Source organism: Arachis duranensis, chromosome 8 (genome assembly GCF_000817695.3).
Source record: "Arachis duranensis cultivar V14167 chromosome 8, aradu.V14167.gnm2.J7QH, whole genome shotgun sequence".
Classification (NCBI taxonomy): Eukaryota; Viridiplantae; Streptophyta; class Magnoliopsida; order Fabales; family Fabaceae; genus Arachis; species Arachis duranensis.
In genome coordinates, this window is record NC_029779.3 from 30,677,032 (window position 1) to 30,704,284 (window position 27,253).

The 27,253-nt window shown below is 32.8% G+C and overlaps 3 protein-coding genes across 3 annotated transcripts; 2 read left to right on the forward strand and 1 right to left on the reverse strand.

Annotated features, from left to right (window-relative positions):
* The first annotated feature begins 6,349 nt into the window (after positions 1–6,349).
* On the forward strand, positions 6,350–9,743 carry LOC107461980 (probable terpene synthase 11). The gene is made up of 7 exons (XM_016080532.3): positions 6,350–6,587; positions 7,282–7,549; positions 7,923–8,295; positions 8,401–8,619; positions 8,692–8,830; positions 8,932–9,180; positions 9,360–9,743. The coding sequence occupies exons 1-7, from the start codon at positions 6,402–6,404 to the stop codon at positions 9,648–9,650; spliced, it is 1,725 nt and encodes a 574-aa protein (XP_015936018.1). The 5' UTR covers positions 6,350–6,401; the 3' UTR covers positions 9,651–9,743.
* Positions 9,744–19,461: 9,718 nt separating this feature from the next.
* Positions 19,462–21,885, reverse strand: LOC107461926 (uncharacterized). Its single transcript, XM_052253339.1, has 3 exons — positions 21,297–21,885; positions 20,015–21,007; positions 19,462–19,928 (listed from the first exon to the last, which is right to left on the reverse strand). Exons 1-3 carry the CDS (start codon positions 21,883–21,885, stop codon positions 19,462–19,464), a joined length of 2,049 nt encoding a protein of 682 aa, XP_052109299.1.
* Positions 21,886–24,993: 3,108 nt separating this feature from the next.
* On the forward strand, positions 24,994–26,768 carry LOC107462070 (xyloglucan endotransglucosylase protein 6). The gene is made up of 4 exons (XM_016080637.3): positions 24,994–25,237; positions 25,331–25,431; positions 25,761–25,954; positions 26,249–26,768. Exons 1-4 carry the CDS (start codon positions 25,078–25,080, stop codon positions 26,679–26,681), a joined length of 888 nt encoding a protein of 295 aa, XP_015936123.1. The 5' UTR covers positions 24,994–25,077; the 3' UTR covers positions 26,682–26,768.
* The last annotated feature ends 485 nt before the right edge of the window (positions 26,769–27,253 follow it).

Consider the following 27,253-nt stretch of genomic DNA (forward strand, 5'->3'; position numbering starts at 1 on the left):
TCAAGCTTTGTAATCTCCCCTCTTTTCCAAATAAGTCAATATGTAGTTACTGCTGCATTGGAAAGTCTCATTCTTTACCATTTCCTGAGTCCAAAAATGTTTACAATGCTCCCTTAGAACTTGTGTATTCTGACATTTGGGTCGAGCTCCATTTCCTGATTCTAATGGAAACTACTATTTTGTCAATTTTATTGATGCTTTTTCCAGATTCACTTGGCTGTACTAATTAGAAGTAGAGCTCAACTAAAATTAGTTTTTCTGTATTTTCAATATCTGGCTGAGCTACAATTAGATGCCAAACTTAAATGCCTACAAAGTGATAATACTGCAGAATATGTAAGCCTCTCCAAACTGCTGCAAAAGCAAGGTATTCTTCACAGATTCTCTTGTCCTCATATACATGAACAGAATGGCACAACCGAACGAAAGCATAGACATGTTGTAGAGATGAGTCTAACCATACTTGCTGCAGCATTTTTACCTATCAAATTTTGGGGAGAAGCATTCACAATAGCAGCTCAGATCATCAATGTTCTTCCCACACCAGTGCTGAATGGAGCCTCACCGACTGAGAAACTGTTTGCTAAGCAACCAACATATGAGAATTTAAAAGTGTTTGGTTGCCTATGTTTTCCACACTTGAGACCTTACAATAAGAACAAGATGTAATTTAGGTCCTCAACTTGTGTTTTCCTTGGATATTCCATCTTTCACAAGGGAGACAAGTGCCTGACACCCTCAGGAAAAATAGTTATCAGCCAAAATTTGTTGTTTTTGATGAACAAAACTTCCCTTTTAAAGATCCACAATCAAAATTTAACACAAACACTTCACAAGCTCAAGCCTCACTTTACTACCCTCTACCTCCACTTCAAATTCTTCAAAGCCTCACCCCTCCCCTGCCAATACTCCTCATCAACAATTTCACACTCCAATCCCTACCTCACCACCTGCTGCACAAGCCTCCCCTCCTTCACCACCTGTTGTACTAGTCCCTCAGCCTATCCCCAGATCTATTCAAATAGCCCCTTCAGTCTCTAAATCTCCCTCACTCTTACAATCTTATCCCCAGCCTTCAAAACATGTAGCACCCTCAAATTTACCTATTCCTGTTCCAATTTCAGATTTGGAAATTGCTATACCCTGGACCCTACCACCTGAAACTCATGACTTAGTAGCAAACGTACACCCCATGGTGACAAGAAGCAAGATTAGCTCCTTGAGGCCAAGAGCCTTTCAAGCCTCAGTAGAACTCTGTTCTGTGTAGCAGGCCCTGGCTGATCCTGTCTGGAAACAAGCTATGGATGTTGAATTTGAAGCTCTGTAGCGAAACAACACCTGAAAGCTTGTTCCCTACTTCCCTTGCCAGCTGGCAGAGAAGCCATAGGCAGCAAATGGGTCTTTTGTGTTAAGTACAATGCAGATGGAAGTCTTCAGAAGCATCAAGCATGCCTAGGCTTGGCAGTATGGACCCTATCCGCGAGTACCCAACCTGACCCAACCCGGTCGGGTAGAGTTGCCAAACCGATTCACTGTGGGTAGGGTTGGCCTGCGGAGCAGGTAGGGTGCGGGTTGAGCCTCAACCCTACCCGCCCTACCCGCACCCCCTATAATATGTGTTATATATGTTTTAAAATGTTATATATGGGAGTTGAACCAAGGATCTTAAGCATGTGCAAAAGGTTCTTAGCGACTGAACCAAATTTATAAATTTGTAAATTTTATTCATTTATTTGATGGTTATGTTGTGTATGAGATACTTGTATTATTTATGAGATACTTGTATCATTATAATGTTTTTTTTTGTCAACCCGCAGGTAAAGTCGAATACCCGCGGGTTGAGCGCGGGTAGGGTTAGGGTTGGGTATTTCTCAACCCGCGAGTAGGGTAGGGTTAGGGTTGGGTTCAAACCCTACCCTACCCTACCCATTGCCACCCCTAAGCACACCTTGTTGCTCAAGACTTCTCCCAAAGACCTGGCTTCGATTTGACTGAGACTTACAATTTAGTGGTGAAGCCAACATCAATTCGAATTATCCTTTCCACAACACTAGCTAGAGTCTGGTCAATCAGGCAAGTTGACGTGAACAATACCTTTCTACATGGAGAGCTTGCTGATGATGTCTATATGAAGCAGCCGTACATCTTAAGCAATAGTAACTTGGTGTACAAGCTTACAAAAGCATTCTATGGCCTGAAGCATGCACTCAGAGCTTGGTATCACAAGCTATCCTCAGCACTTCAGAAACTTGGCTTCTCACCAACCAAGTAGGATGTCTTAGTATTTGTGCAGCAATCAGAGACCTCTCTCACCTATTTTTTAATATATGTTGATGACATTATTGTCACTAGAAATTGCCTTGCAGTGTTCACTGCAGTCACTCAAAGATTTAACTCAGCCTTTGCATTGAAGGACATAAGTGAGTTGTATTACTTTCTGGGAATTCAAGCAACCAGGATTGGGGACAAAGGACTGATAATATCCCAAGGCAAGTATGTGCAGGACTTGCTTGCAAAAGCTGGCATGAGTAATTGCAAGCCGTGTGCCACACCTCTACCTTCCACCCTTAGAATCCAGGCTTTGGGAGGAGAAGTGTTTGATAATCCTCATCTCTATTGCTCTTCAATATCTCACTGTGACACAACCAGACCTGGCTTACAGTGTAAATAAGGTGGCTCAGTTTATGCAAACACCTTTAGAAGCACATTGAAAATTGGTCAAGAGAATCTTATGATATGTTAGTGGCACAGCTGCAAATGGCTTGAAAATTCACAAGAACCCATCTTTGAAGATTACAGCCTAATGTGATTCGGACTGGGTTGGGGATCCAAATGCTAAGAAGTCAGTTGGTGGATTCTATGTCTTTCTGGGACGAAATATGGTATCGTGGCAGTCAAAGAAGCAGGGAGTGGTGGCCAGATCAAGCACAGAGGCCGAGTACAGGGCACTAGCAGACCTTGTGGCAAAGCTGATTTGGATCAAAGGCCTAATAAGTGAGCTGAAGTGGTCGATTCCAGAAGCACCTATGGCATACTGTGATCATCAAAGTATTGTGTTCCTAGCAGCAAATCCGATATTACATTAAAAAATAAAGCACTTTGAGATAAACGTGCACTTTGTAAGAGACTATATCACAAGCAAAGTGGTTCAAGTAAGTCATGTCCCCAGTTTAGTCTAAATCGCAGACACCTTCACCAAGGCTCTTCCTTCTACAGCTTTCACCCAGCTTCGGGACCAACTTAAAGTGCAGAATCTGAAAAACTCAACAACTCCAACTTGACAGGGTCATGATAAAGAATGTGAAGCATAGAAATGTGAGGGTCATATAAAAATACATGTATAAGTTCAGCATGTATGAATATATGAGTTTAGTGGAGTAATAGGTAGTTAAAGTTAGTTGTTTCTAGATTTTTTATGAGTTAGTTACTTCCCAACTTTTTCCTGTTCTATTATGCTGAGCTGGCAAAAGTAGTTAGTGCTCAACCAACTCAGATCACACATATAATCTGTAATTATAACTGCAATAATAACTAGAATAGAATCACTCATTCTCTTTTTCAATTCTTCTCTTTTTCATTCTCAACTCTTCACAACTTAGCTCTCTTTTTTCTGCTGCACGTCTTTAATATCCTTTCACTAATGTTAAAATTTTTTAAAAGGATAAAAAATTCAAAAAAAAAAATTTTTTATTTAGTTTTACTGTTTTATTATTTTATTTTTTACTGTATATCTTAATTTCAGAGATAAAAAATTTAATTATTTTATTTGATAGATTATTAACACTTGAGAAAATTAAAAGAAGTTCATGCATCCATATAAATAAAAAGGGATTTGGATCCTCTAAAGTTTGAATTTTACATTAGAGAGTAAAGTGTGATCTTCTACCCTTGATTGGTTTCTCTTTCATATTTATTTTTGGTCCCACATATGAAATAAATGGTGAGAGATCACACTTTACTCTCTAAGGTGAAATTCAAACTTTAGAGGATCTGAATCCAATAAAAAGTACTGATTCAACTCTAATAGTATAACTAACTTGAGAAATTAATTTGTCAGAATTATTTCTAGTTGACAGAAGTTAATTTGAGATAAATTAATTAGCTCAAATCAAATTAATATAACTTACATTAGGTGTAAGCAGTATATAGTTGTAGATAATAAGCACCAATGTAAGTTGGCAAGTTTTTCACTTATATGAATGTCTATCATATACAACTGCACCATTTGCACCTAATATAACGGTTAATATCTCTAATTAACTTCTGCCAGTTACACAGAATTCTAACAAACTAATTTTTCAAATTAATTACACTGTTAAAATTGAGTCAACATCTTCTATTTATATTAAACTTTTAAGGATTTAACTAACATGTACTCTAAAAATATACAATAAATTTATTATTAATAAAAAAATTTTTGTAATATAAAAAATCAAACTTTTAATATATTTATTTTATCTTCATTAAAATAAAACATTTAAAATTTTCCCCAACTTTCAACACAACTCAAAGTCCAAGACAATGAACATATTAAAAAAGTATAATTTATTATTATTTTTGGTATAATTATCAATAATTAAACGGATCAATACTACACTATTTTTTATAACTCAAAAACGACCTACACCCGTCTTTTATTTCTAAAATGTTTTGCTATTTTTTTCCTGCCAAATATTTTAAATAATTATAAAAAAACCTACCAGCCACTTTTTATGCTCAAAACTACAACTAGATATTCTAATCCAACTCTCAAAAAGCTCTTTAACACTCCCCGAAATAACCTAAGTTCTACCAACACACATCAACCAAATACACTACACCTGTCACATAAACTCACAGCAAGAAAAAAAAGTGATGCATAAATTCTACATATTTTTTGCACAAAATACAAATATTATCATTCTGATGAATAATTCATAACCTATTCAATCTTTCTTTTGTATTAACCCTTCCTACTAAAATAAATTATGCAAAAAGTTCTTCTTTTGGAGGAACCAATCCTCTCCATATGATACTAACTAGTGAAATTGTAGTAATATCCTCTAAGATAGACTCTTTTTATAATATCTACACAAAATTGTTAGTAGAAAAAATATCTATTCTGTTAAAGATAGAATTTTTCTTTCCCCCAAAAATTTTTATTTATTGATAAGTTTTTTTTTTAATAAACGTTGATTCATATTTTGTAATATTCAAAAGAAGGGTCCATTTTCATAATTTTAACCTAAGTGATGATTGATTAGTATTTTATCTGTTTCAAAATATATTAATTATATGGTAAATTTTATTCAGTTATTTTTTTAATAAAAAATAAATTACGTTTTATGATAAATTTAATAATTATTAGATAAAATAAATTATGTCATTAAAATGATTAATATTAACTCTTAATTTAACTTAAATTTTAACAACTAAACTATTTTTTTGGGTGACAATAACCAAACTAATTAATTATAATAAAACCACTTGAACTTTATACTTATAAATTTACACAATTTTTATATCAATTTTATTAACAATTGTAAAATTTATCTTTATTACTCAATTAACATATTATCTATTTTTTAAATTTGAAATTTGTGATTCGGCCTTTTTTTTATTTGTTCTTTTTAGTTTTTCAGTTTTTTTTTGGTTATATTGTTAGATCTAATTAATATATATGTAGTTTCAAAAATAAGATCTCTTTTGTAACTCTTATAATTTCTAAAAAATGCTTTATTATATATATTTAATTTGTTTAATTGTTAATAAGAAGTAATATTAACCATGATGATATAATTCATTTTATCCAATAATTATTAAATAGATTATAGGGTATAATTTACCCTTTATTTAAAAGAGAATTGAATATAATTAATTATATTCCTCTGAAAAACAAATTTTCTTAAATTTCAAAAAATATCTATGCATTTTAATCTCGATATAACTTTTAACATTCATAATTTAATTGAGTGGTCTAGGAGTAATATTATTGTTGAATTTTATACATATTAAGTTGAATATTGACAATAAATCAACAATGCAGGTACATACTATTTAAACATATATTATATATAAATGATATGGGTGGTCAGTGGTCTAGTTTGCCTCCTGTCGCCGTTTGCTGTCTGCGCAGATTAATTGTACGAATATCATCATGTTCACATACATGGTAACATGGATTACATTTAATGGCATTGCATTATCGAAAGAAAATAAGAAAAATCAATCAGTAATGACATTGACATATGGGTGCCCACAAATTTCAAAAAACCTTTATTGACACGAAATTAATTTTTAGAAGTTGCTTTGGCTTATAGCGGCGGTTAGCGAGAATCTATATAAGGCGCAGACAACAATTGTGTTGATCATAGTCATAATAACAACATACATAGTTCTAACTTAGAGAGCTACTTGTTCATATGTCTACAGATCAAATGGCTCTTGTTATACAAGTTAGAGCTTCTTCGCTTTCAAGCTCAATTCATCATCCTCGACACAATTCCATGCATCCACCATGGAACTTGTCGCTACAAACATCTAAAGGCCAAGGGACCATTATGCTTAGTAAAAAATTATCCATCAATTCCGTTCTTCTTCGTGAGAAGGTGCCCTTTGATTAAACTCTCTCTAAGATTTTTATTTTACTTTCTTTGGGTAAATTAAAGTCCCTCCAAGTATTTCCATACTTGATTTATGGAAGAAGCAAACTTTTAATAACTATTTCCTTTTTATCATGGTTTTTATATACATTATAGATATGTTTAAAAAAATAATATATCTGTCGATAAATAATTGATTAGCGTAATAGATATTATAGTAATCTCGAATTCGAGTCTCAAGTAAAAAAAAAAATCAAATTACCTTCCAGTGAAATCTCGGATGCTCAAATAAAATTAATTATTTTTGATAAATAAAAAAAAGAAAATAAATTTAATATATTAATTATATTTAAAATATTATTCGTACACCAAATCAATCATTAAAATCAGTTACTAATGTAATTGTATATAAATATATATATAATTTAATTTATTTTTAATATATATTTTATATTCTAATATGTATTTTATACTAATGATTGATTTTAGTAGCTGATTAGCATAGTCGTTTACTACTTTTTAATGCATCCAAATTGGTAATACAAAGGCACTACTGGTTATATAGAAGAAAAGGATGAGCTAATATTCATGGTCAATTAACTATATTAATTTTTGGTTTCAAAGGTGACAAGGCCTTAATTTCCTTTTCTGCAGTTAATTATTTTCCTATTTTGGTTTGGTTTTGATGTTGGGGTGATAGGTGGAGTGTCTTGAAAGTAATGATAGGAAGAAAAGCTTGGAGCAGGTGAAGAAAGAAGGGCAAGAAGCATTGCTAAAAAAGTCAAGTGATCCGGTGGGAACAATGAAAATAATTGATAGCATTCAAGAGCTGGGAATTGGGCACCATTTTGAAGAAGAGATTAATGCACTTCTTGGAAAGATATGCCACTGGGATGCCTCACAAGACCTATTTGCCACATCCCTTCAATTTCGCCTCCTCAGGCACAATGGCTGGACCACGTTTCCTGGTATGTATTACCTTTATTCAACTAATTAATTAATTAATTTGCATTCGGCATGTTGATAAATAATAATTGAGGAATGCTATATATGTTATATCTTTATCATTATGTATTTTTTTTATATATTTTCTATTTTTATATTAAAAATAATATATAAGAAATCTAAAAAATAAAATTTTTTTATTTTGTTTTATACTTAAAATTTTTTTTATTGACAAAAATCGAATTCTAAATTTTTAGATCATAGCAATTTTAATATTGAATGGTAAAATTAATTCAAAAAATTTAAACAAATAGACATACATTCATGTTCTATTCAAATTAAATATTTGACTGTACCTATGATATAATAAGATGAATTATTATTGTTTGACGGCAGAGAATTTCAACAAGTTTTTGGACAAGAGTGGAAATTTCAAGGAATCACTGAGCAGAGACATAGGTGGCGTGCTAAGTTTGTACGAGGCATCATTTCTAGGTGCTGAAGGTGAAGGAGTGTTACAACAAGCCATGGACTTCTCAAGAGGCCATCTTCACCAATCAATCCCTCACATGGCTCCTGAATTAGGAAGACAAGTTAGCAGAGCCTTAAGGCTTCCAAGGCACCTTCAAATGGAGAGGTTAGAAGCCAAGAATTACATGGACCAATACAGCCGTACAACAACCAAAATACCAGCTCTTTTGGAATTGGCCAAGTTGGATTATGACATGCTTCAATCATTGTACAAAAGAGAATTAGGAGAAATCACCAGGTCACACTCTAATTTTAAATTTAATACAATATATAATCTAAAGTATATTTACTTTGAAATGCTTATATAATTGATGTGACAATTTATTTGTTTGCATTTGTTTAGGTGGTGGAAGGAATTAGGACTAATTGAGAGCCTTGGTTTTGCTAGAGATAGACCGTCAGAGTGCTTTCTATGGACAGTGGGGATTTTCCCAGAACCACGTTATTCCAACTGCCGTATTGAACTTACTAAAACAGTATGCATTTTGCTTGTTATGGATGATATCTTCGATACTTATGGCTCTTTCGATGATCTTGTTCTTTTCGTCAAGGCAATCAAAAGGTATGTGCCAATTAAGAGCAATATTTTTCTGCTTAATATTTTGAAACGAACCAAGTACTTTTTTATTTATAGATGGGATCTTGATGCAATGGAGCAGCTACCTGAATACATGAAAATATGCTACATGGCATTATATAACACAACTCACGAAATTGCATACAAAATTCAGAAAGAGCGTGGACTAACCGCTGTTGCCTACTTGAAAAAAACGGTGAGAATCCCAAGAATAAAACATATATACACAAGATACGTTTAATTTAAGATTCTAATTAACGAAAGGTTGATGCATGATTATATTATTATTTTGTTCAGTGGATAGACATATTTGAAGCATTTCTTGAGGAAGCCAAATGGTTCAACCAGGGTTACGTGCCATCTTTTAGGGAATATCTGGACAACGGGGTGATTTCCGCAGGATCTTACATGGCCATGACGCATGCAACTTTCCTCGTTGGTGATGGTATCTCAAAGGATACTCTTTCATTGATGAAGACATATCCTAGGCTCTTCTCTTGTTCTGGCGAAATTCTTCGTTTTTGGGACGACCTAGGAACTTCAACGGTACCTCATTCATCTTATACTTTATCACTCTATATACTCATTAAGTAAATTTAATAGTTGAAAACTGTTAAATACGTCATCTAATTTTCTCAATTATTAGTTTTATATAAAGACAACTTACTTAGTGATTAATTTACATAATTTTTTAAAATCCTAATTGCATTATTCATGTTGTTCAGGAAGAACAAGAGAGAGGGGATAATGCTTGCAGCATACAGTGCTACATGAGGGAAAATAATGGTTGTGATGAGAATGAAGCAAGAAAACATATAAGGGGGCTCATAGGGAAGCTGTGGTTAGAGTTGAATGGTGTAGCCATGAACACGACCGCTCTGCCTTCTTCAATAGTGAAAGCTTGTTTCAACATGGCAAGAACTGCTCAGGTCATATATCAGCATGGCGATGACAAAAGCACATACACAGTTGATGACTACGTCCAAACATTGTTCTTCACACCCTCTGCTATCTAGCTATGTAGTGCATGAATCAAGTGATGATTGTTCACCACTAATTAACTAGTATGTTATTTTTAGGATTCTAATTTTTTTTATATATATTTCTTTAGTCTATTTTGAAATGCGTTATGATTTCCTTAATTCATAGTGTATTTGAAATTTTAATAAGAAATTGTATCTAATTTTTTGTTAATTGAGAGTTTTAATCTATTCTTTTATTAATATTTTAGATTAATATACTTTAATATACATGAATTAGTTAAGATGAATAAATAATATATTAAAAGATGACAATGAAAAGTTAGAAAGAATGGTTATTACTAAAATGAGATAACTTATCCTATTTTCGGTAAAAGAGAATCAATCAATATATAAAGTCAAACGGTTGATTGAGCTTTAGGCTATGTCAGCCAATTCAATATTATTTGCAATATTCAATCCAATTGCACACGCCTAAGTTCCAACTTCTAACCGGTACATGTAAAAATTAAAATTGACCATTATGCTTTTTGAGTGTTTGACCAAGGTATGTTGCTTTTGTTTCGTTTGTCTATTTGGCCACGGAATATTGCTTACTTGCTTTGTTTGACTATTTGACTATTTGTATTGTCAATTTGGTAAGGCTAAATTTAGGATCAAGTTCCAAAAGAAAAGGAAAACAATATGGATACTATTAACAAATCGGCGCCCAAGATAAGAGGGAAAAACATTTTTCCTAGTTGGTGCGAGGTTGAATTTTCGTAAGCATGATCTAGTAGTTGACCAGATGTAACGTAGATTAAAGCGTGTTTTATTGTCGTGGACTCTCTCCAAGTTTTTTCTTGGTCAACTATTGACATTTTTGTGCACAAGGTAGACAATGACATGTATGACTTGGAGGTTCCGTAATTCACCCACTGCACTGCAGGAACCAAACCCAGATAGACCTGGGCCCTGGACCCTTCATTACATCTAATCAATAGACCCATATGATTTGTCCAAAAAAAAGAGGCCCATATGGTTCCCCCAGATAATAACTAGAAATACTTGCTTATTTGACCCAAAAGAAAAAAGAAATGCTTGCCTATCATCATAATTTTACTATCCAATAGTGTGTGTGAATTTTGTTTTGAGTTCAAAATTATTTATTTTAAATTATTTAATTACTACTAAAATATTATTATCTCTTTAATATTTAATTTCAGAGCAGACATATAAATATTTAAATTTATGGGGTCTATCTAATTTGGTGAAAAGAAGATCGCTACTAATGGATCTGAGACGGTGGGGATCCGAGGCTAAATTATGATTTGATGAGGTGGTGCAGTAAGAAGAAGACAAGGGAGAAATGCTAATGAAGATGGATGTTTGGTTGGCCAATTGCATGCCACTTTCCATCTTTGAGATTGAGAAGAAAACCCTGCCTATTGAGATCAGAGCATAGCAGGCACCAAATTCCATGACATCAACAGGAAATGATCTAAGCAGACGTAACCCTCACGTGCCACACCTTATTTTTGGTTTTTTTTTTTTTATTAGCTCCCAACTACCCCAAATTATTTTTTATACTGGGGATGTAAATGGTATTTTTTAAGATTATAGATGATAAAAATGTTATTTTTAAATGTGAAATTCTTTTATTTAAAATATGAAATCGGACCCTCCGATTTATTTAGAAAAAAAAATCGGATCATACGATTTATTAGAACAAAAATCGAACCCTCCGATTTGATATTAAAAAAATTTTAAAAATTAACTTACAAAGTAATCAGCCCTACAATTACTTATTTCCATATCAAAATAAAATCACATGCATCACCAGCAAAATTGAATTGCACACATTTATTTTCTATAACAAAAATTTTTAGCCCCCAAACTATGGTTAATATATTTTTTAATGGATTAGAAGAGTGTATTATATATAATTATAAAGAATTAATGTATTTTTTTATGAATATGAAGATAATTTTTTTAAAATTAAAAACTATAAATTGAAGGTTTAGATTTGGCTGAAAATAAAAGACTGAGGTTTAGATTTTAGATAGAGGTAGAAACTTGAGATTTTAATTTGTAGAGGAGTGTTAGGAAAGTTATTAAATTTTGTGATTTGTAGCTATTAATTAATTATTATTGGTGTTTTTAATAGTGTGAAATTCTATTTAATAGTGTAGAATTATTTACTTTTTTTGTTAGTTAAGTACTCACTAAATTTTAATAAAAGTGCTAGTTCCTAAATTTTTTCGTAATTTATATAGAATAAAAAAAAATTTTTTAGAATAAATCAATGGATCGATTTTAGATAAAAAAAAAATTTCAAAAAACCTAACTTAAGAGGTCTAATTTACATGTTCAAAAAAAAAAACAAAAAAAATTTTAAAAAACCTAACTTAAAAGGTCTAATTTACATGTTTAATTTTTTTTTTGCATTATAAATCGGAATATTAAATTTATAAACTTATAAAAAAAATTACAAATCTATCCGTCCGATTTATAATATTTACACAATACAAAAAAATAAAAAGCCCCCAACTACTATATATGATACTAGTACTGTTAATTTCCTACTTCAGTCGGCTAATTTTTTTTGGATATGCAGATTCTGTGTGTGTTGTGCATAGGTGTGAAGGTGGGTGGTGCTAGACATGAATGTGGGATAATTTTTTTTGAACTATAAAGTAAAAAAATCGGACTGTGCGATTTTTTTGTTAAAAAAATTTTGAACATAAATCGGATGGTCCGATTTGTGAGGGAGGAAAAATCGGATGGTCCGATTTGTACTTTTAAAATTTTTTTATTTTGAAAACAAAAATCGGATGGTCCGATTTCAATATTAAATTTTTTTAATTGTTTAAAATACAAATAGGACGGTCCGATTTGTATAATGCAATTTTTTTTAATTTTTTAAACACAAATCAAACAGTCCGATTTGTTCTTAACACCACAACTACGTAAAATACTCCTACACTCCATAATTCTATCCTACACCATTCCTTCTCTCATATCTAAATTAAAAATTGACTTCAGTGATGTAGAGATCATTAGTATAATATAAAGAAAGGAATTATTTTATCTAAGTATACATGTTATTTGATTATAAATGGATGTAACTGAGATAATATTATTTATATTTATGGTGTTGGCTTCGCTTCTATAAAATAACATTGGTTTCACCACTCATCGTCATTTTTTTCAAAATGGAATAAAATTACAACAATACAAAGTTATGCATCATTTCATTTTGCCTTTTGTTTATTTTTCATTTGATCCAACTTTTTTAATTGGATGTTCTGTTTGATCTTTTTTTTAATATTCAAATTACTTGAAATTTTATTTAACCATGTTTTTAACAACGAATGCTACTCATTTTTTTATATTCTTATTCTTTATTCTATCTATATATATTTGACCGCGCTTATCCAACTATTTACTATTTAACATAAATAAAAATATACAAATTAAATTCAAATGAGTTTTCATTAAAAAAATATTTTATATTTTAATGTTATTGAAAATTTAATAGATAAAGAAAATATAAATATATATAAAAAATATTATTTATATAACAAAATTAATTTTAGTATATAGATAATATAGTTAAAATATATAAATATAAATTCAATACAAACAACATAACACAGCTAGAAATATAACCTTCAAATTAGAGATGGCAATAGCGATCGAGTTTTACAAATTTTGAGATTAGGGTCTAGGGAGACCAGGAACGTAACGTGACTCGTTAAAATTTGAATAAATTATCATTTAATAATTTTTAATATTAAACTTTAAATAAAAACAATTTCATATAAAATTTTCAATTATTTATATCCACCGTTCTATAGTTCCCTGATACTACCAAGTTTAATTCATTGATGCAGTACAACTAGTATTTAAATATAGGTGGCAACTTCTGCTGGGATGCATGGATTGAATACAAATTAAAAGAAGGGACTGAGGTTGATGATCGCATTCACTTCAATTTCGTATCATCAATTCATCATCTTCAATTCACAAGGAAAAAAATGCCTTCTTTTCTTTTGTTAGTGCTTCTGAAATATTATATCAAATGCATTGCACCAATACATAATAAATATATAACTTCCCCACAAGCTACTTCCCTGCAGGTAACAACATTACATCACCATTCACCACCATCCTGCTACAAGAAACCAACCATCAATGCAATTCAATTGGATTCAGTACTTTGATTTTTACTGTTGATGTGAGGTATCAATCCCACTCATCATACTTCAAAAATTCACGCATGTACCTACATCAATACGTGAAATTTAGTTCATTATTTAGTCATCAATTAATAAATCAAAATATTACAATCATAATTCTTTTCATGCTTTTCTGACATATTTCAGTACATTGGTTGGTAAATATATATAACATAAGAAAAAACTAAATTTTGATTACAAGATACATTATTGTGCTTTATCAAATCTTTTATAGTAACGTTATATTAAGTTATTATACGGCCGTTTGTTCTTATAGTTTCGTGATTAATATTTGCTAAGTTGGAATTCAAAACAACTCAACGGTAAATTTGTACGGGGAATACTTGCATGGTTAGAAATATCTTGTGCTATTTGGCCCCTTTCGTTTCGTTTCTTATGGTACAGATAAATTGGTAATACATAGTCACATACGAACATGATTACAGATTTTAGGAAGTTTTTAACAGCTGCACTGTAAGAAACTTTTCAAGACATGTACAGTGCTTCCAATAAAGAGTGGTTGAGCACTATGCTTTATGGATTTGCGCGACCACGTCTTTATCGAACAATTCGTAAGATGGAAGAAAGCTACGACCCGTACAATCTTTATAATACGGCCAACAAAAGACAGGTAACATTTCCAAATACCAGCTTGTCAAAAAAATTCCATTTTATATTCCATAGTATATCTTCAATTCAGAAATTATTTTTAATATGAAAATAGAGATGGTGTTTTAGTTGAGTATTGATATTTGAAGTGTATTATAATATTGTGGAAAGGTGAAAACTCAGCTAAAGTCGACTTTACGTAAAGTTGATACTTGAAAATTATTGGATGAAAATTTAGTCAAGTCAGTCAAATTATTAAACAACTCTCAACGTCGACTTCACCTGAGTTTCTACCTTGTGGAAATTATGCAACATGCCTCCCACATGTTTCAATACGCCCTCACGTGTTGGCTAAAATGTTACAACGTATCCAACACGCTTGGTTAAAAAGTTACTACGTATCCAACATGCTTCTCACGTGTTGATTTTCTACTCAAAAAATCCACTCACCTGGAATTATACCAAATACACATATTTTCAACAAAAACACTAATACTTTTTTCATATAAAAAAAATCAGCTTCTTCAATTTCGGGACACTTAATTTAAACAAAAAAAAAACTCGTTAATTTAAAAAAGGAAAAGTATATGGAGCAAAAGGTTACCATCCAAAAATTAAACAAAACTATTTTAATTTATATTAATAATTAATTAATTTTAAATTTTTCAAATTCAAAATTAAAAAATTTAAAATTGATTAGGTAAACCTAATTAAATCCTATAAAAACCTTCATCTTCTCTCTTACATTAACCTACCCATCTCTAACAATCACATACACAAACCCCTCTCTCTCATCGTCAGGCCCTCCGTCGCATCTACCCTAACGCCTACTGTCGGCGCCCACCGCAAGATCGATGTAACCGTCGACCTCTCTGATGAGAGCGCCCACGCCGTTCGCTGGGCGGTCCACCACTAAATGTGGCATAATAAGAACTTGTCCACACTTTCCTTTGATCTTATGATGCAGGAATCTTGGGTCCATATCTCATTGTTGCTTCATTGATTGCACTATTTTATCTTCTCAAAATATCAGCAACAAAGCCAGGAATGTTTGACACATATCAGGCCTATTACCATAGCATTTTGTTCTGAAAACCGAATAGAACTCGTCTATTCAGCCACCATGATCTAGACAAAACCACCAAAGATTTTGAAGAAGGACAGAAGCTTATGAATGGAGCAGCCGGGTCGATTTTCGTCGAAGTTCTGGGCGATGGATCCCACATAGCAGTTCAGAAGCTAAAATGTGAGAATGAGAAGGACATAATCCTAGTTGTATCACAAATTGATATTCTATCAAACATTGTGCATAGGAACATGGCTTGTGTTCTTGGGATATTAGGTGCCTTTTTGATAATTAAAGAGACTGCAAACTATACACTTGATCTTAGCCAAAAAGAGTCCTTGAACAATTATAGAAATATAAAAAAAACATTCATTTAATATGAAAAAAAACATCCTAATACTTAACAAAAAAAATATCCAGTTACATTTTAGCAAAAATAATTAAATATCTATAAAATTAAAATAAATTATAAAATTTTTAAAGAAATAGAGACATTCACACTTGTAATACAAAAAATTCAAAAAATATATAAAAGAACATCTATTTAGTATGAAAAAGAAACATTCTGATATTTAGAAGAAGAAACATCCATATATATTAACTCGTAGAAATTTCGGATTCACCCGAAAGTATTTGACTAATTTTTTGCTAATACCCTTTTAATTTCCTAACACTACTCTTTAAAAAAAGAAAAAAAACTCGGTTGTTTCACTTGCAAGTTGCAATTGCATAACAGCATAACCCTAAAGACGTAAGATATGGTTTCGTATTTTAAATTGTTTGTTGAGCCGTAGATGGGTTGAGAGGGAACAAGATTGTGATTATAAAAGTTAATGGACCCTAAACGCAAGTTGGCACAGATAGATGAGGGTCTGTGTTCCTTAACCATCTCTTCCGGGTTCGATACTCACTGGAGGATGGGAATAGAGTTTGCTTGCTTGGGAGGGTCGCCCACTTTATATCCCTCTACAGTACCCGAGGGATTAGTCATTGGGCTTCCGGCCAGTGGCAGAGCTTAGTTCAGACAAGGGGTGGCCACGGCCCCCCCAAATTTTTATTAAAAAAATTAGTAATACTTTTTCAAAAAATAAAAAATAGTTTAGTTGGCTCAAATATTTTATTATGACTTAAAATACCAAAGTTCAATCTTCATCTTTTGCTTTTATTGCACAATAGTTTTTAGTTTTAAACATTCAAAACATATCGAATTTGGACTGAATTGAGTGTATTCACATTTCGCACCTCTCTATTCAATAAGCAACACTCCCTCTCTACCTTTGAGTTCAAATATAAAAAATTAGATATTTTTTATTTATGTAATTTAATATTATTTTATATTTTACTGTTTATTTAATTTAATTTTTTTATATGATAAAAAATATTAGAATATTCAATAAGTATTGATATTATTGTATTTGTATAAATTAATAAAAAATTTAATAAATATTATAAATTTTAATATTTGTCCTTTTAACTTCTTTTTACATATTTTACCGGATATATATTTAAATTTTTATATAAAATAATCATAAAAAATCAAAGAGTTGATGATGCATTTTTTAAGAGGAAGGCTAATATTCAAGAAGGAAAACATATAACTTTTACAATATCAACACATGTAGATAGTTTTTCTACTTTAATTAATCACGAAGAAAGTAAGATACAACTTTCAAAAGTTTAAAGAGTTGTATCTAATGAGTTTGACCTTAATTCTTTAGAACGATACCCTGAAAATAGCTTCAAATTTGGCAATATCACCCAAATCAAAGAGATGAAGTTAGACGAGTTTATCTTAAATGGATCCATATCAAAAATATTTTGACAATTATTTTCTATTTGGCCCCCCCAAAATTTCGTTTCAAGCTCCGCCACTGCTTCCGGCCTGATGGATATCTGGTGCAAACCAAAAAAATAAAAGTTAATGGAGAAGTGGTTTTGCAAAACCCGACCCCAATCTGCGAGTCCCACTTGCCAATTCCCAATATGATCACTGTCATTTATTCTTGTTTAAGGTTAGAGAAATCACAAATCTCCATCGGTTTTAGTGGCCCACCGCAAAACATTCACTGCAATAATATCCTTTTAATTAATTAGTAGCATTATTTTAGTACTGCATAATGAAGGAAACATTAAGAGTAGTGTCTTCTACTAATTTCAACTTAGTGATAAACCACACCATTAGCTCACGTGCTTATTAATAATTTATACAGCGAAACTCAAGTCACCACTAATCAACTTGAAATACTAACATGATACATTGATTTGTCAAGAAGTCAGAACACAATTATAGTACTAACACTTTACAATTATATTTAGAATTTAACCAATATGTGTTTTTAGAGTATATGATAAATTTATTATTAATAAAAATTTTTAAATATTTTTATTTAATAAATATAATAATTTTGATATGGGAAAGGTGTTGGTGTTTTTCAACGTTATGGGGGTTTGGGGTGTTTGACGGAGATGTGACGGCGCTGTTAAGGAAATCGGTGGCACCGATGGGGGGAAGGAAATCGGTGGGACCGATTTCTAGGAAGGGGAAGTGCTGAAATCGGTGGCACCGATTGGTGACCTCTTGCCACACGTCGCGCATGCAGCTGGCTCTCCTGGGTGGCCCGTGACCCTTATCTGTATTTCACCCACCGTATACCCCTATCTCTTTCACTCTCCAACACTCTCTCTTTCACTCTCAACTTTCCCTTTCTATTTACTCTCAACCCCACTCCTTCACCATTGTTGGACCACCACAGCTCAGGGGAAAAATAAAATAAAAATGCCAAAAAAAGGAAAACTAAGGAAGTAATTCAACCGGAGCTTCATATTGTTAATTATCTTGGAGATCCAAATCATGTAAGTTTTTTTTTTAATAATTTTATTTAATGATAATAATAGTGATAATTTTAGATTTTATTAACAGTATATATTGTAATGACACTAAGTAGAAATTAGAAATTAAACATATATGTATGTATTTTATTATTAGGTGGTTAGAAATAGAAATAAAAATAGGAATAAACCTTGTATGTATGTATGTATGGAGATGAGATGAATGTTTGTTTGTTTGTACCGGTGATGAAGATGAAGCCCTGGGTAATGTATATTATTTAAAAAAAAGAAAAAAGAAATGTTTAAAAAAATAGTACATGAAAGAAAAAAAAAAGTAAGATCTGTACATAATAAATTGGAATAGGAAGATATTGATATATTGTTGTTGTTATTATCAGGATTAGTAATCGAATTTAATTAATTATTACGATTAATAATAAAAATTTTATTAGTTATTTTATTTATGATCGTTAATTATTATGATTAATAATAAAATTAGTATATATACTGTTTGAATAATAATAATAATAATAAATTAGTATGTTGTTTGGTTTATATAAATAATAATAATAATAATAATAATAATAATAATAATAATAATAATAATAATAATATTTAATATATTAGTATGCTTTTTTTATACGAATAATAATAATAATAACAATAATAATAATCATAATAATAGAGAAATTAGTATGTATGCTGTTTGAATAATAATAATAATAATAATAATAATAATAATAATAATAATAATAATAATAATCAGAAATTAGTATGCTGCCTGTTTTTTTATTTGAATAATAATAATAATAACAATAATAATAATCATAATAATAGAAAAATTAGTATACTGTTTTTTTATATGAATAGTAATAACGGACATGTTTGAATTGCTATTATGCTGGGAATTAGTTTTAATGGATATGTTAAGCATACTTGTGTTTTTGAATAATATAGTTATATTATATTTGTTCTTATACTGGAAAATGTGGTATTGTAGGCTTCAAGGATGTTGATGTGCGATCATTTACACCCGCCGGATCCATATAACCAAATTGTTGAGGCACAGTTACGCGAGACTGGATTTTATTATGTATCCCAAATTGGAGTTATTAAAGGCCAGTCAGCAATGATTAATGCTCTGATCGAGAGATGGCGGCCCGAGACTCATACTTTCTATTTTCCGGTTGGTGAGTGTGCCGTGACCTTGGAGGATGTGGCGGTAATTCTCAGTCTGCAAACAAATGGTCTTCCGGTTACAGGTCCGACCATGAGTAGCTTTGAGGCATTGGAAGCCGAGTGCAGTGACTGGGAGATTGCGTGCCTCAGCTCTTTTCCTAGTGAACAACTCATTCAGTCTGTAAAATATCGCCTTAACAAGTGCAGTGACTGGGAGATTGCGTGCACCCTTTAAGACGGAGTTGATACATTCCACAAGATTGGTGGTCATATGACCCCATCGGTAACCACCATCAAATGCCAAAGAATACTGCTCACGAGGGATCCGATCAAGCCAATTGGTGTAAGCCTCACCCCGTTCCTTTAATCGTTCATAGCGCATCTGGTACTCCCTGGTCGTCCTTGAGTATCCTATGAAAAACATTCAGTCAACTATGAACACCAGTCTATTTGATCGTGCTTACAATAAATTAAAAGTTCATTGTATACAAACTTACCAATGTTGACGATAAGCTTCTGCAAGTAAGGTGCTTTAAACTTCCTCAAGAAGTTGGACTCAATATGCCGGATACAAAACATATGGAAAGCCCTTGGAGGAGACCACGCCCCATTACTTCGTTCAATAGCTGACCTAATCGAATCGTGTCGATCGGAGATTAGTCCGACACCATCACGGGTCACCACATGTTGACGCAGGTTGCTCAGAAAAAAGTGCCATGCATCAGAAGTCTCTCCCTCCACTATGGCAAATGCAATAGGCACGATGTTGTTATTACCATCTTGTGACACTGCAACCAATAAACAACCCTTGTATTTTCCATACAAATGAGTCCCGTCCACCTGCACCACTGGCTTGCAGTGTCTGAAGGCCCTTATACAGGGGTAATAACTCCAGAAGACTCTATGTAGAACACGTATATCAGGAACCAAATCATCCCCCTGGTAAGCTGGCATTGTTTCAAAGTGAACCACTGCTGATGGCTCTTTGTGGCACATGGCCTCAAACCATATCGGCAAAGCTTCATACGATGCTTCCCAACTTCCAAAAATTGATTCGACCGCCTGCTGCTTTGCTAACCAAGCCTTGCGATAACTGATGGTGTAGTTAAACTTTGACTGGATATCAGCAATTACAGATTTTACCTTTATAGACGGGTCAACCTCTACCAACGGCTTTATTGCTTCTGCAACTGTCTTGGAATCCAGCTTCGAATGGTCTTGAGAAATAGTAGACCTGGTACAAGTATGACTTCCATTGTACCTCCTTATCTCCCAACAGTACTTCTTTTGCATTTTGGTTATCCTGATCAACCAGTCACAACCATTCCCATATTCTATACATTTGGCATAGAATGTCGTCGGTTCCGACTCATATACCCGATAGTCCACACCTCTCCGGATGGTATAATCTTTCATTGCCTTGATTACTGCCTCCCTTGAGCTAAATTCCATCCCCACTGTGAACTCACCATCCGCCACAACAGGAAGGGCTACATACATCAAAAGTAATAAATGCTTCATTATGTACTCAGTAAGAAGTCCTTCGTTACAACTCAATTAATAAACATACTTTACTAGGTAAGATCGTTATAGTCTTATTTTTCGCTATTCCATCTACGTAAACAACAATTAAATATTATTCACAACAAAGAACTATTAATTAATAAAAAAAATCAAACGCTATGCTCACAAATGCCTGGTCACATATCACATACATTACTCATCTGACTTATCGATCTGCTACTTCAGAGATTCACGTAGCTAGCTAGGTTTACGCACCTGGATTCATATATCGCGGAAACTCCGGTGCGTGCATAGCCCCCAAATCCAACGACCGCATGAAAGAAGGCTCTTGAAACGGATGCGGGTTTGCTAGTGCATTTGCAACTTCCGCCACATCTGCGTTCATGGCGCCAACAGCTGCTTCTTCGTCCTCACCTGGACCGACGATCTCATAGTTACTTTCAAATTCATCTTCGCTTTCACTATTATAATCTTCCAACTCAATGTTACGGTCCGCTTCAGATTGCTCAAACTCAATATATAACTCGATGCACGATATTCGGTGGCGATTTTCCATGTACATTGAAAACATTTCCTGCATACTCGCTTCGTCCATCACATACTTGGTCTGAAATTGAACAAACCCGCCAAACACAGGTAAAGGATACCTGTACAAAATACACGATATTCTCCTACATCTTTGCGTGCCTATCTTCTCACAAATCACACCTTTCAACTCCTCAAATGACAATGTGAACGGAATAACAACATCTAATGGATTTTCACACACAAATTGAACTCCCTCATATGTTTGTAATAAGATCTGTCCGTAATAATAAATCTTCAATACAACTCTATCATCCATAACACTATCTATTCCCAGCCTCACAGAAATTTTTTTTACAAAAATGAAAGAGAAGAATCAGAGAAGAGAAGAGAAGAGAGGAGAAGAGGATGAACATTAGCGGACGAGGAAGAAATGGGGCTTCTGTGATACCACCATCCGCTTTTTGTGTTGACTAAGGGCAAATCGGAGGAACCGACCGCTGCACACCCAAATCGGTGGGTCCGATTGGTGCACCCCGGATTAAAATAAAATTAGACCACCCACAAATCGGTGGCACCGATTTCATACCCAACAGCTTCCCCTTCCACAAATCGGTCCCACCGATTTCACCTCTCACTCACACAAATCGGTGCTACCGGTTTCTCCCACTTCAAATCGGTGCCACCGATTTCTTCCCCCAAAATTCCAAAAACGCCTCATAACAGTGTAAATCACCCATAATCATCATAATCCAGCATAACTCACACCCCAATATCATATTTAAAAAAATCTGCCTAAAGATAAACTCTTATATTTATTTTGTATTTTACGATTATATGTATGTAGAATTGTAGATTGTAGAGTGTAGCAGTACTAGTGGGAGTGCTCTACTGTCTATCTACACATTCCCAATAAATCAGTGCACGGATCTCAAGGTCCAGAAATAATGCATCTATATTCATTGTTAGTAAGTGGGAGAGGGAATTGATGAGTGAATATAAAAAGGAAAAGTTCGTGACTTTTTGGTAGTATAAATTCTGCACAATCCAGCTGGAAATGGCGTCATCAAAAGGAGTAAAAAATCGAAAATGTTTCTCTAAAATAAAGTTGAATTATTGTTAATTTTATCATGTATATTATGCTTAAATTCTATTATTTTAATTTGAAAATAATTAAATTTTATTTTTATTTTACTAATTTTTTACTTTGGAAATTTTGATTAAAAAAAAGAGACACAGAGCAGATTAAGGGGAAAGGGGAAACCCCCACAAGCCCGCCCCGAACCTGAGTACCATAATCAAAAATCAAAATGCTTGATATATATATATTCTGTTCTTTCTTTTAAAACAGAAGTTTGGATTATTGTATAATTTTGTACTTTTGTGTGTTAGAAGTGATTAATAAAAAAATATACACAAAAATAATACCTATCAAAAATTCATTTTTATTTTAAATAGTTATTAAAATTAAAAGAGACGGTACTTTACAATAGGAGCTGTTAACTTAGCATTTGTGGAAGCAGAAAGCATTCAATTTGATGATGGGTTAATGAGAGGCCGCGAGTGGGCCTGTTTTCCTTTCATTACGCGCGCGTGGTGGATCAATCGCGCATGTTTTTGCGTTTTGAAATGAATATATATATATAAGGATGTGGATCCAACGGCTGCGAGAAAAAGCAGGCTATTTTTAAAAGGTGACAGCTGTGCATGGAACACCACCAGCTGTAATTTTCCACGTGGTAAGATTCTATTGGATGAGATCTGGCATCATTCTTTATGGATTGTAAAAGGTGGGCCCCATATCCTTTAAACAGCTTTGGCCAGCTATGACGTTTCATCCCTGCACACAGTAACGGCTACATTTTTAACCCAACCTCAAATGTTTCATGGCTATCATAATTCTCAACTACTACACTTTAAATTTTTTCGTGCTCAATTATTATTCTTTTAAATTGAGACATTTATCCTGGGCTGAATAAAAGTTTAAGTGCGCCTATAAATGAACTGTTAGCAGCAGTTTTAAAAATGAACATTAAAAATCTAACTATAGATTAAATGGTTAGTGAGATGTTAATCGTAGTATTATTGCCAAAAATATAGAATACGAGTGTAACTAAAGATATATGAAACTATTGATATGCACAAATGCACAATTGCACTCACAACGTTGTTATGATAGCACTTTAAGTAATGGTATCGTGGCAATAATTGTAGTAGGATCAATTGTTCTTGATTACATTGAAAAAAATCAATTGCTTTTCTACTGTTATAAAATTCGGTAATCATAGCACATTAGTAATCTTATATCTTATATAATCATAATGATAAAAGTAATGGTGATTTTATTTTATGAATTTAACTAATATATACTTTAACAACACATAATAAAATTATTGTAAATACAATATTTTAAATTTTTATTTTAGTAAATGTATAATAAGTACGATAACAAATGGTGACATATATATATATATATATATTTTATCAATGAATAGTTTAAAACAAAATACAATTGTCCATATTTTATTATTTATAGTAGTGTATATTTCGTTTTTGTTACATGAATATAAAAATAATGTAATTTTAGATAGTGAAATTTTTATTATTTTTGAGTTTTTATATAATATTTATCAAATACTCTTTATTTGCATGTATAGACACTCCAATCAAATTTTAACTGAAGAATTAATAGAAGAATATCACGTATCTATTATTTATTATAATAAAAAAATTAAATTAATACATTTTTTAAATAACTAATTAATTCGAAGTCAGAATTTTTAAAGATATAATCGTTACTTTACTCATTTTTTTAATTGATAGCCTTTTCATTTATCTTAAGCATATATTAGTTAAGCTCTTTTTTTTAAGAACATATGTATATTTAATGTTGAAATGCAATCTTGTTCAACATATTAAAAGGTGGATTGCAAACATGGCTTTTTCTAATACCAATTTTTCCATATTGCAAATTATTCAAACAGTACAGATAATGCATAATAGTTCATTAGTCAATAAAACCATCTAGCGGAACACAAATCAATAAACTAAAAATGTTTTGCATTAAAAATGGAATTATATAACATTTTTCATATGTAATACTTGCTTCAAATATTAGATCACTAGTTTATACATGAGTTCATTAAGTCACCAAAAAAAATACATGAGTTCATTAAATGTGCCCCAAAAAAAAATTACCTAGCTCGTCATAATTTAGAATTAGTTGAGTCTCTTAAAATTAATAGTAATAAAGGAAAGTAGTAACTAATAAGTAGTAATTTTGCGTGAATTTCTTTTATCCATCCGTTTCTTGGAATTTGAAATCCAATGTGGCAAATGACGTGGCATAGAACACCGTTACGTGGATATGGTTCAGAATGCGGCCTATAAATAGAACTCAACACCAACACCAGTCTCATGTGAGCCCTCTCACACACACACAGTGAAGGCATTTCAGAAATTCCCTCTTTTCTTCTTCTCATATTTCTTTCTATCTCTCTTCAACATAACAATGTCTAAGATGTCTAGTCTCTTGGGATTCTTTGTGGGTCTAGTTTTGGTGGGGGTTGTTGCCTCTTCCAAGTTTGAAGAACTCTACCAACCTGCTTGGGCCTTGGATCATTTCATCCACGATGGCGAACTCATTAAACTCAAGCTTGATAACTATTCAGGTCATTATCCCATCCTTTATTTTTTATTAAACTAATGCCATTTGGATATTTGTGTGTTAGAGTTATAATGTGATATTTTTTGGGACATTGTAGGTGCTGGTTTTGGATCAAAGAGCAAATATATGTTTGGGAAAGTGAGCATCCAACTTAAGCTTGTGGAGGGTGACTCTGCTGGAACCGTTACTGCTTTCTATGTAAGTGAAATAAAAAATAAATAAATATTTGATTTGCTAACCTCTCATATAGAGATTTTAGTACTTCACTCTTTATTTATCTATGGGTCCCTATTCTATAGGCAGTATTTAATTTTTCATGCGATTTAGCTCAATACATTGAATTTTACTCAAGTGCGGACAACTCTAAAATGAATCCATGAATAGACTAATACCAGAGCTATTTAGTGTCAGCTACCTACTCCTTTTTTTGACAACGTGATTTACCATAAATCCGATTCATTATTAATGCAATCCATCAAACCAACCAAAGAATATATTGCTTACAAGTTAACTTATTATATTGGCAGATGTCATCGGAGGGTCCAAATCACAACGAATTTGATTTTGAGTTCTTGGGGAACACTACTGGTGAGCCTTATTCGGTGCAGACGAATGTGTATGTGAATGGTGTTGGTAACAGGGAGCAGAGACTCGACCTATGGTTCGATCCCACCAAGGACTTCCACACCTACTCTATCTTCTGGAATCAACGCCAAGTTGTGTAAGCACCAATCACCATCAAGCCATATATGTTAACATTATTATTTAATGCACATGCATTGGAGATGTTATTATTTTCCATGAGGTGGGAAAAAACAAAAAAGAAATAAAGCACAAGGGAAATTAAAATGGTACTGAAAAAGCTGTAGAAAGAGGACACGAAATTGCATGCTTTTGATAAGTGGTGTTTGAAGCATGGTTAGGCTTGGTGTCATTGTGTGTCCCCTTTGGGTCATGGGAATCTTTGTGCAATTACCAATATAGCCATGTAACCTTTTAATTTCGTATTTGGCAGGTTCCTAGTGGACGATACGCCAATAAGGGTGCACACAAACCTTGAACACAAGGGAATCCCTTTCCCTAAAGACCAAGCAATGGGAGTGTACAGCTCAATATGGAACGCAGATGATTGGGCCACACAGGGTGGTAGGGTGAAGACAGATTGGAGCCATGCACCATTCGTTGCCACATACAAGGACTTCACGATTGACGCGTGTGAGTGCCCAGTGGGAGTGTCATCGTCATCAGTGGCCCCGGAAAATGCTAAGAGGTGCAGTAGCAGCGAGGATAAGAAGTATTGGTGGGATGAACCAACTATGTCGGAGTTGAACGTTCACCAGAGCCACCAGCTTATGTGGGTTAGGGCTAACCATATGGTCTATGACTATTGCACTGATACTGCTAGGTTCCCAGTCACACCCGCTGAGTGTGTCCACCACCGCCACTAACCATGTTGTTCCCTCTCATCAACCTTGTAATATTATTTTTAGCTACTAGCTAGCTAGCTCTTAATGTTAATTCTTTTATTTTCCTCCTTTGCAATTTGCATACATAGAATCTTATTTTAAAAATAAATATAAATAATCTTGGAGAGGACTAAATAATAATAGGGAGTGGTGAGATTGAGATGTTCCGCATTGGGGTACCACAACAACAAGAGCTAAGACTCACGGGTTGCCTTTGGGGACCCAAGAAGATTAGAATAATATTGTTCGATCGTGGAATGAAGGCTACAGGGTACAGAGGGAATAGAGTTGTTGTATGTTGTATTGAAGGTAACAAATAATTGAGGGACGGTCCCAACTCCCAAGGATTTAACTCTATATACTCTCTATATTATTCTAGGGAGCTGTAAACATGAAGCTGGAATAACAAGATTAACACCATAATTAAGGTTCGTGTGATTTGAAAAAAAAAAATCATGGATTTATGGAGATATTTAGTGGGAAGCCTCTTTCATATATATCGGTTTATTTCATGACACTTCTAGTTCTCGTATATATGTTCTTTTTTTATCCCT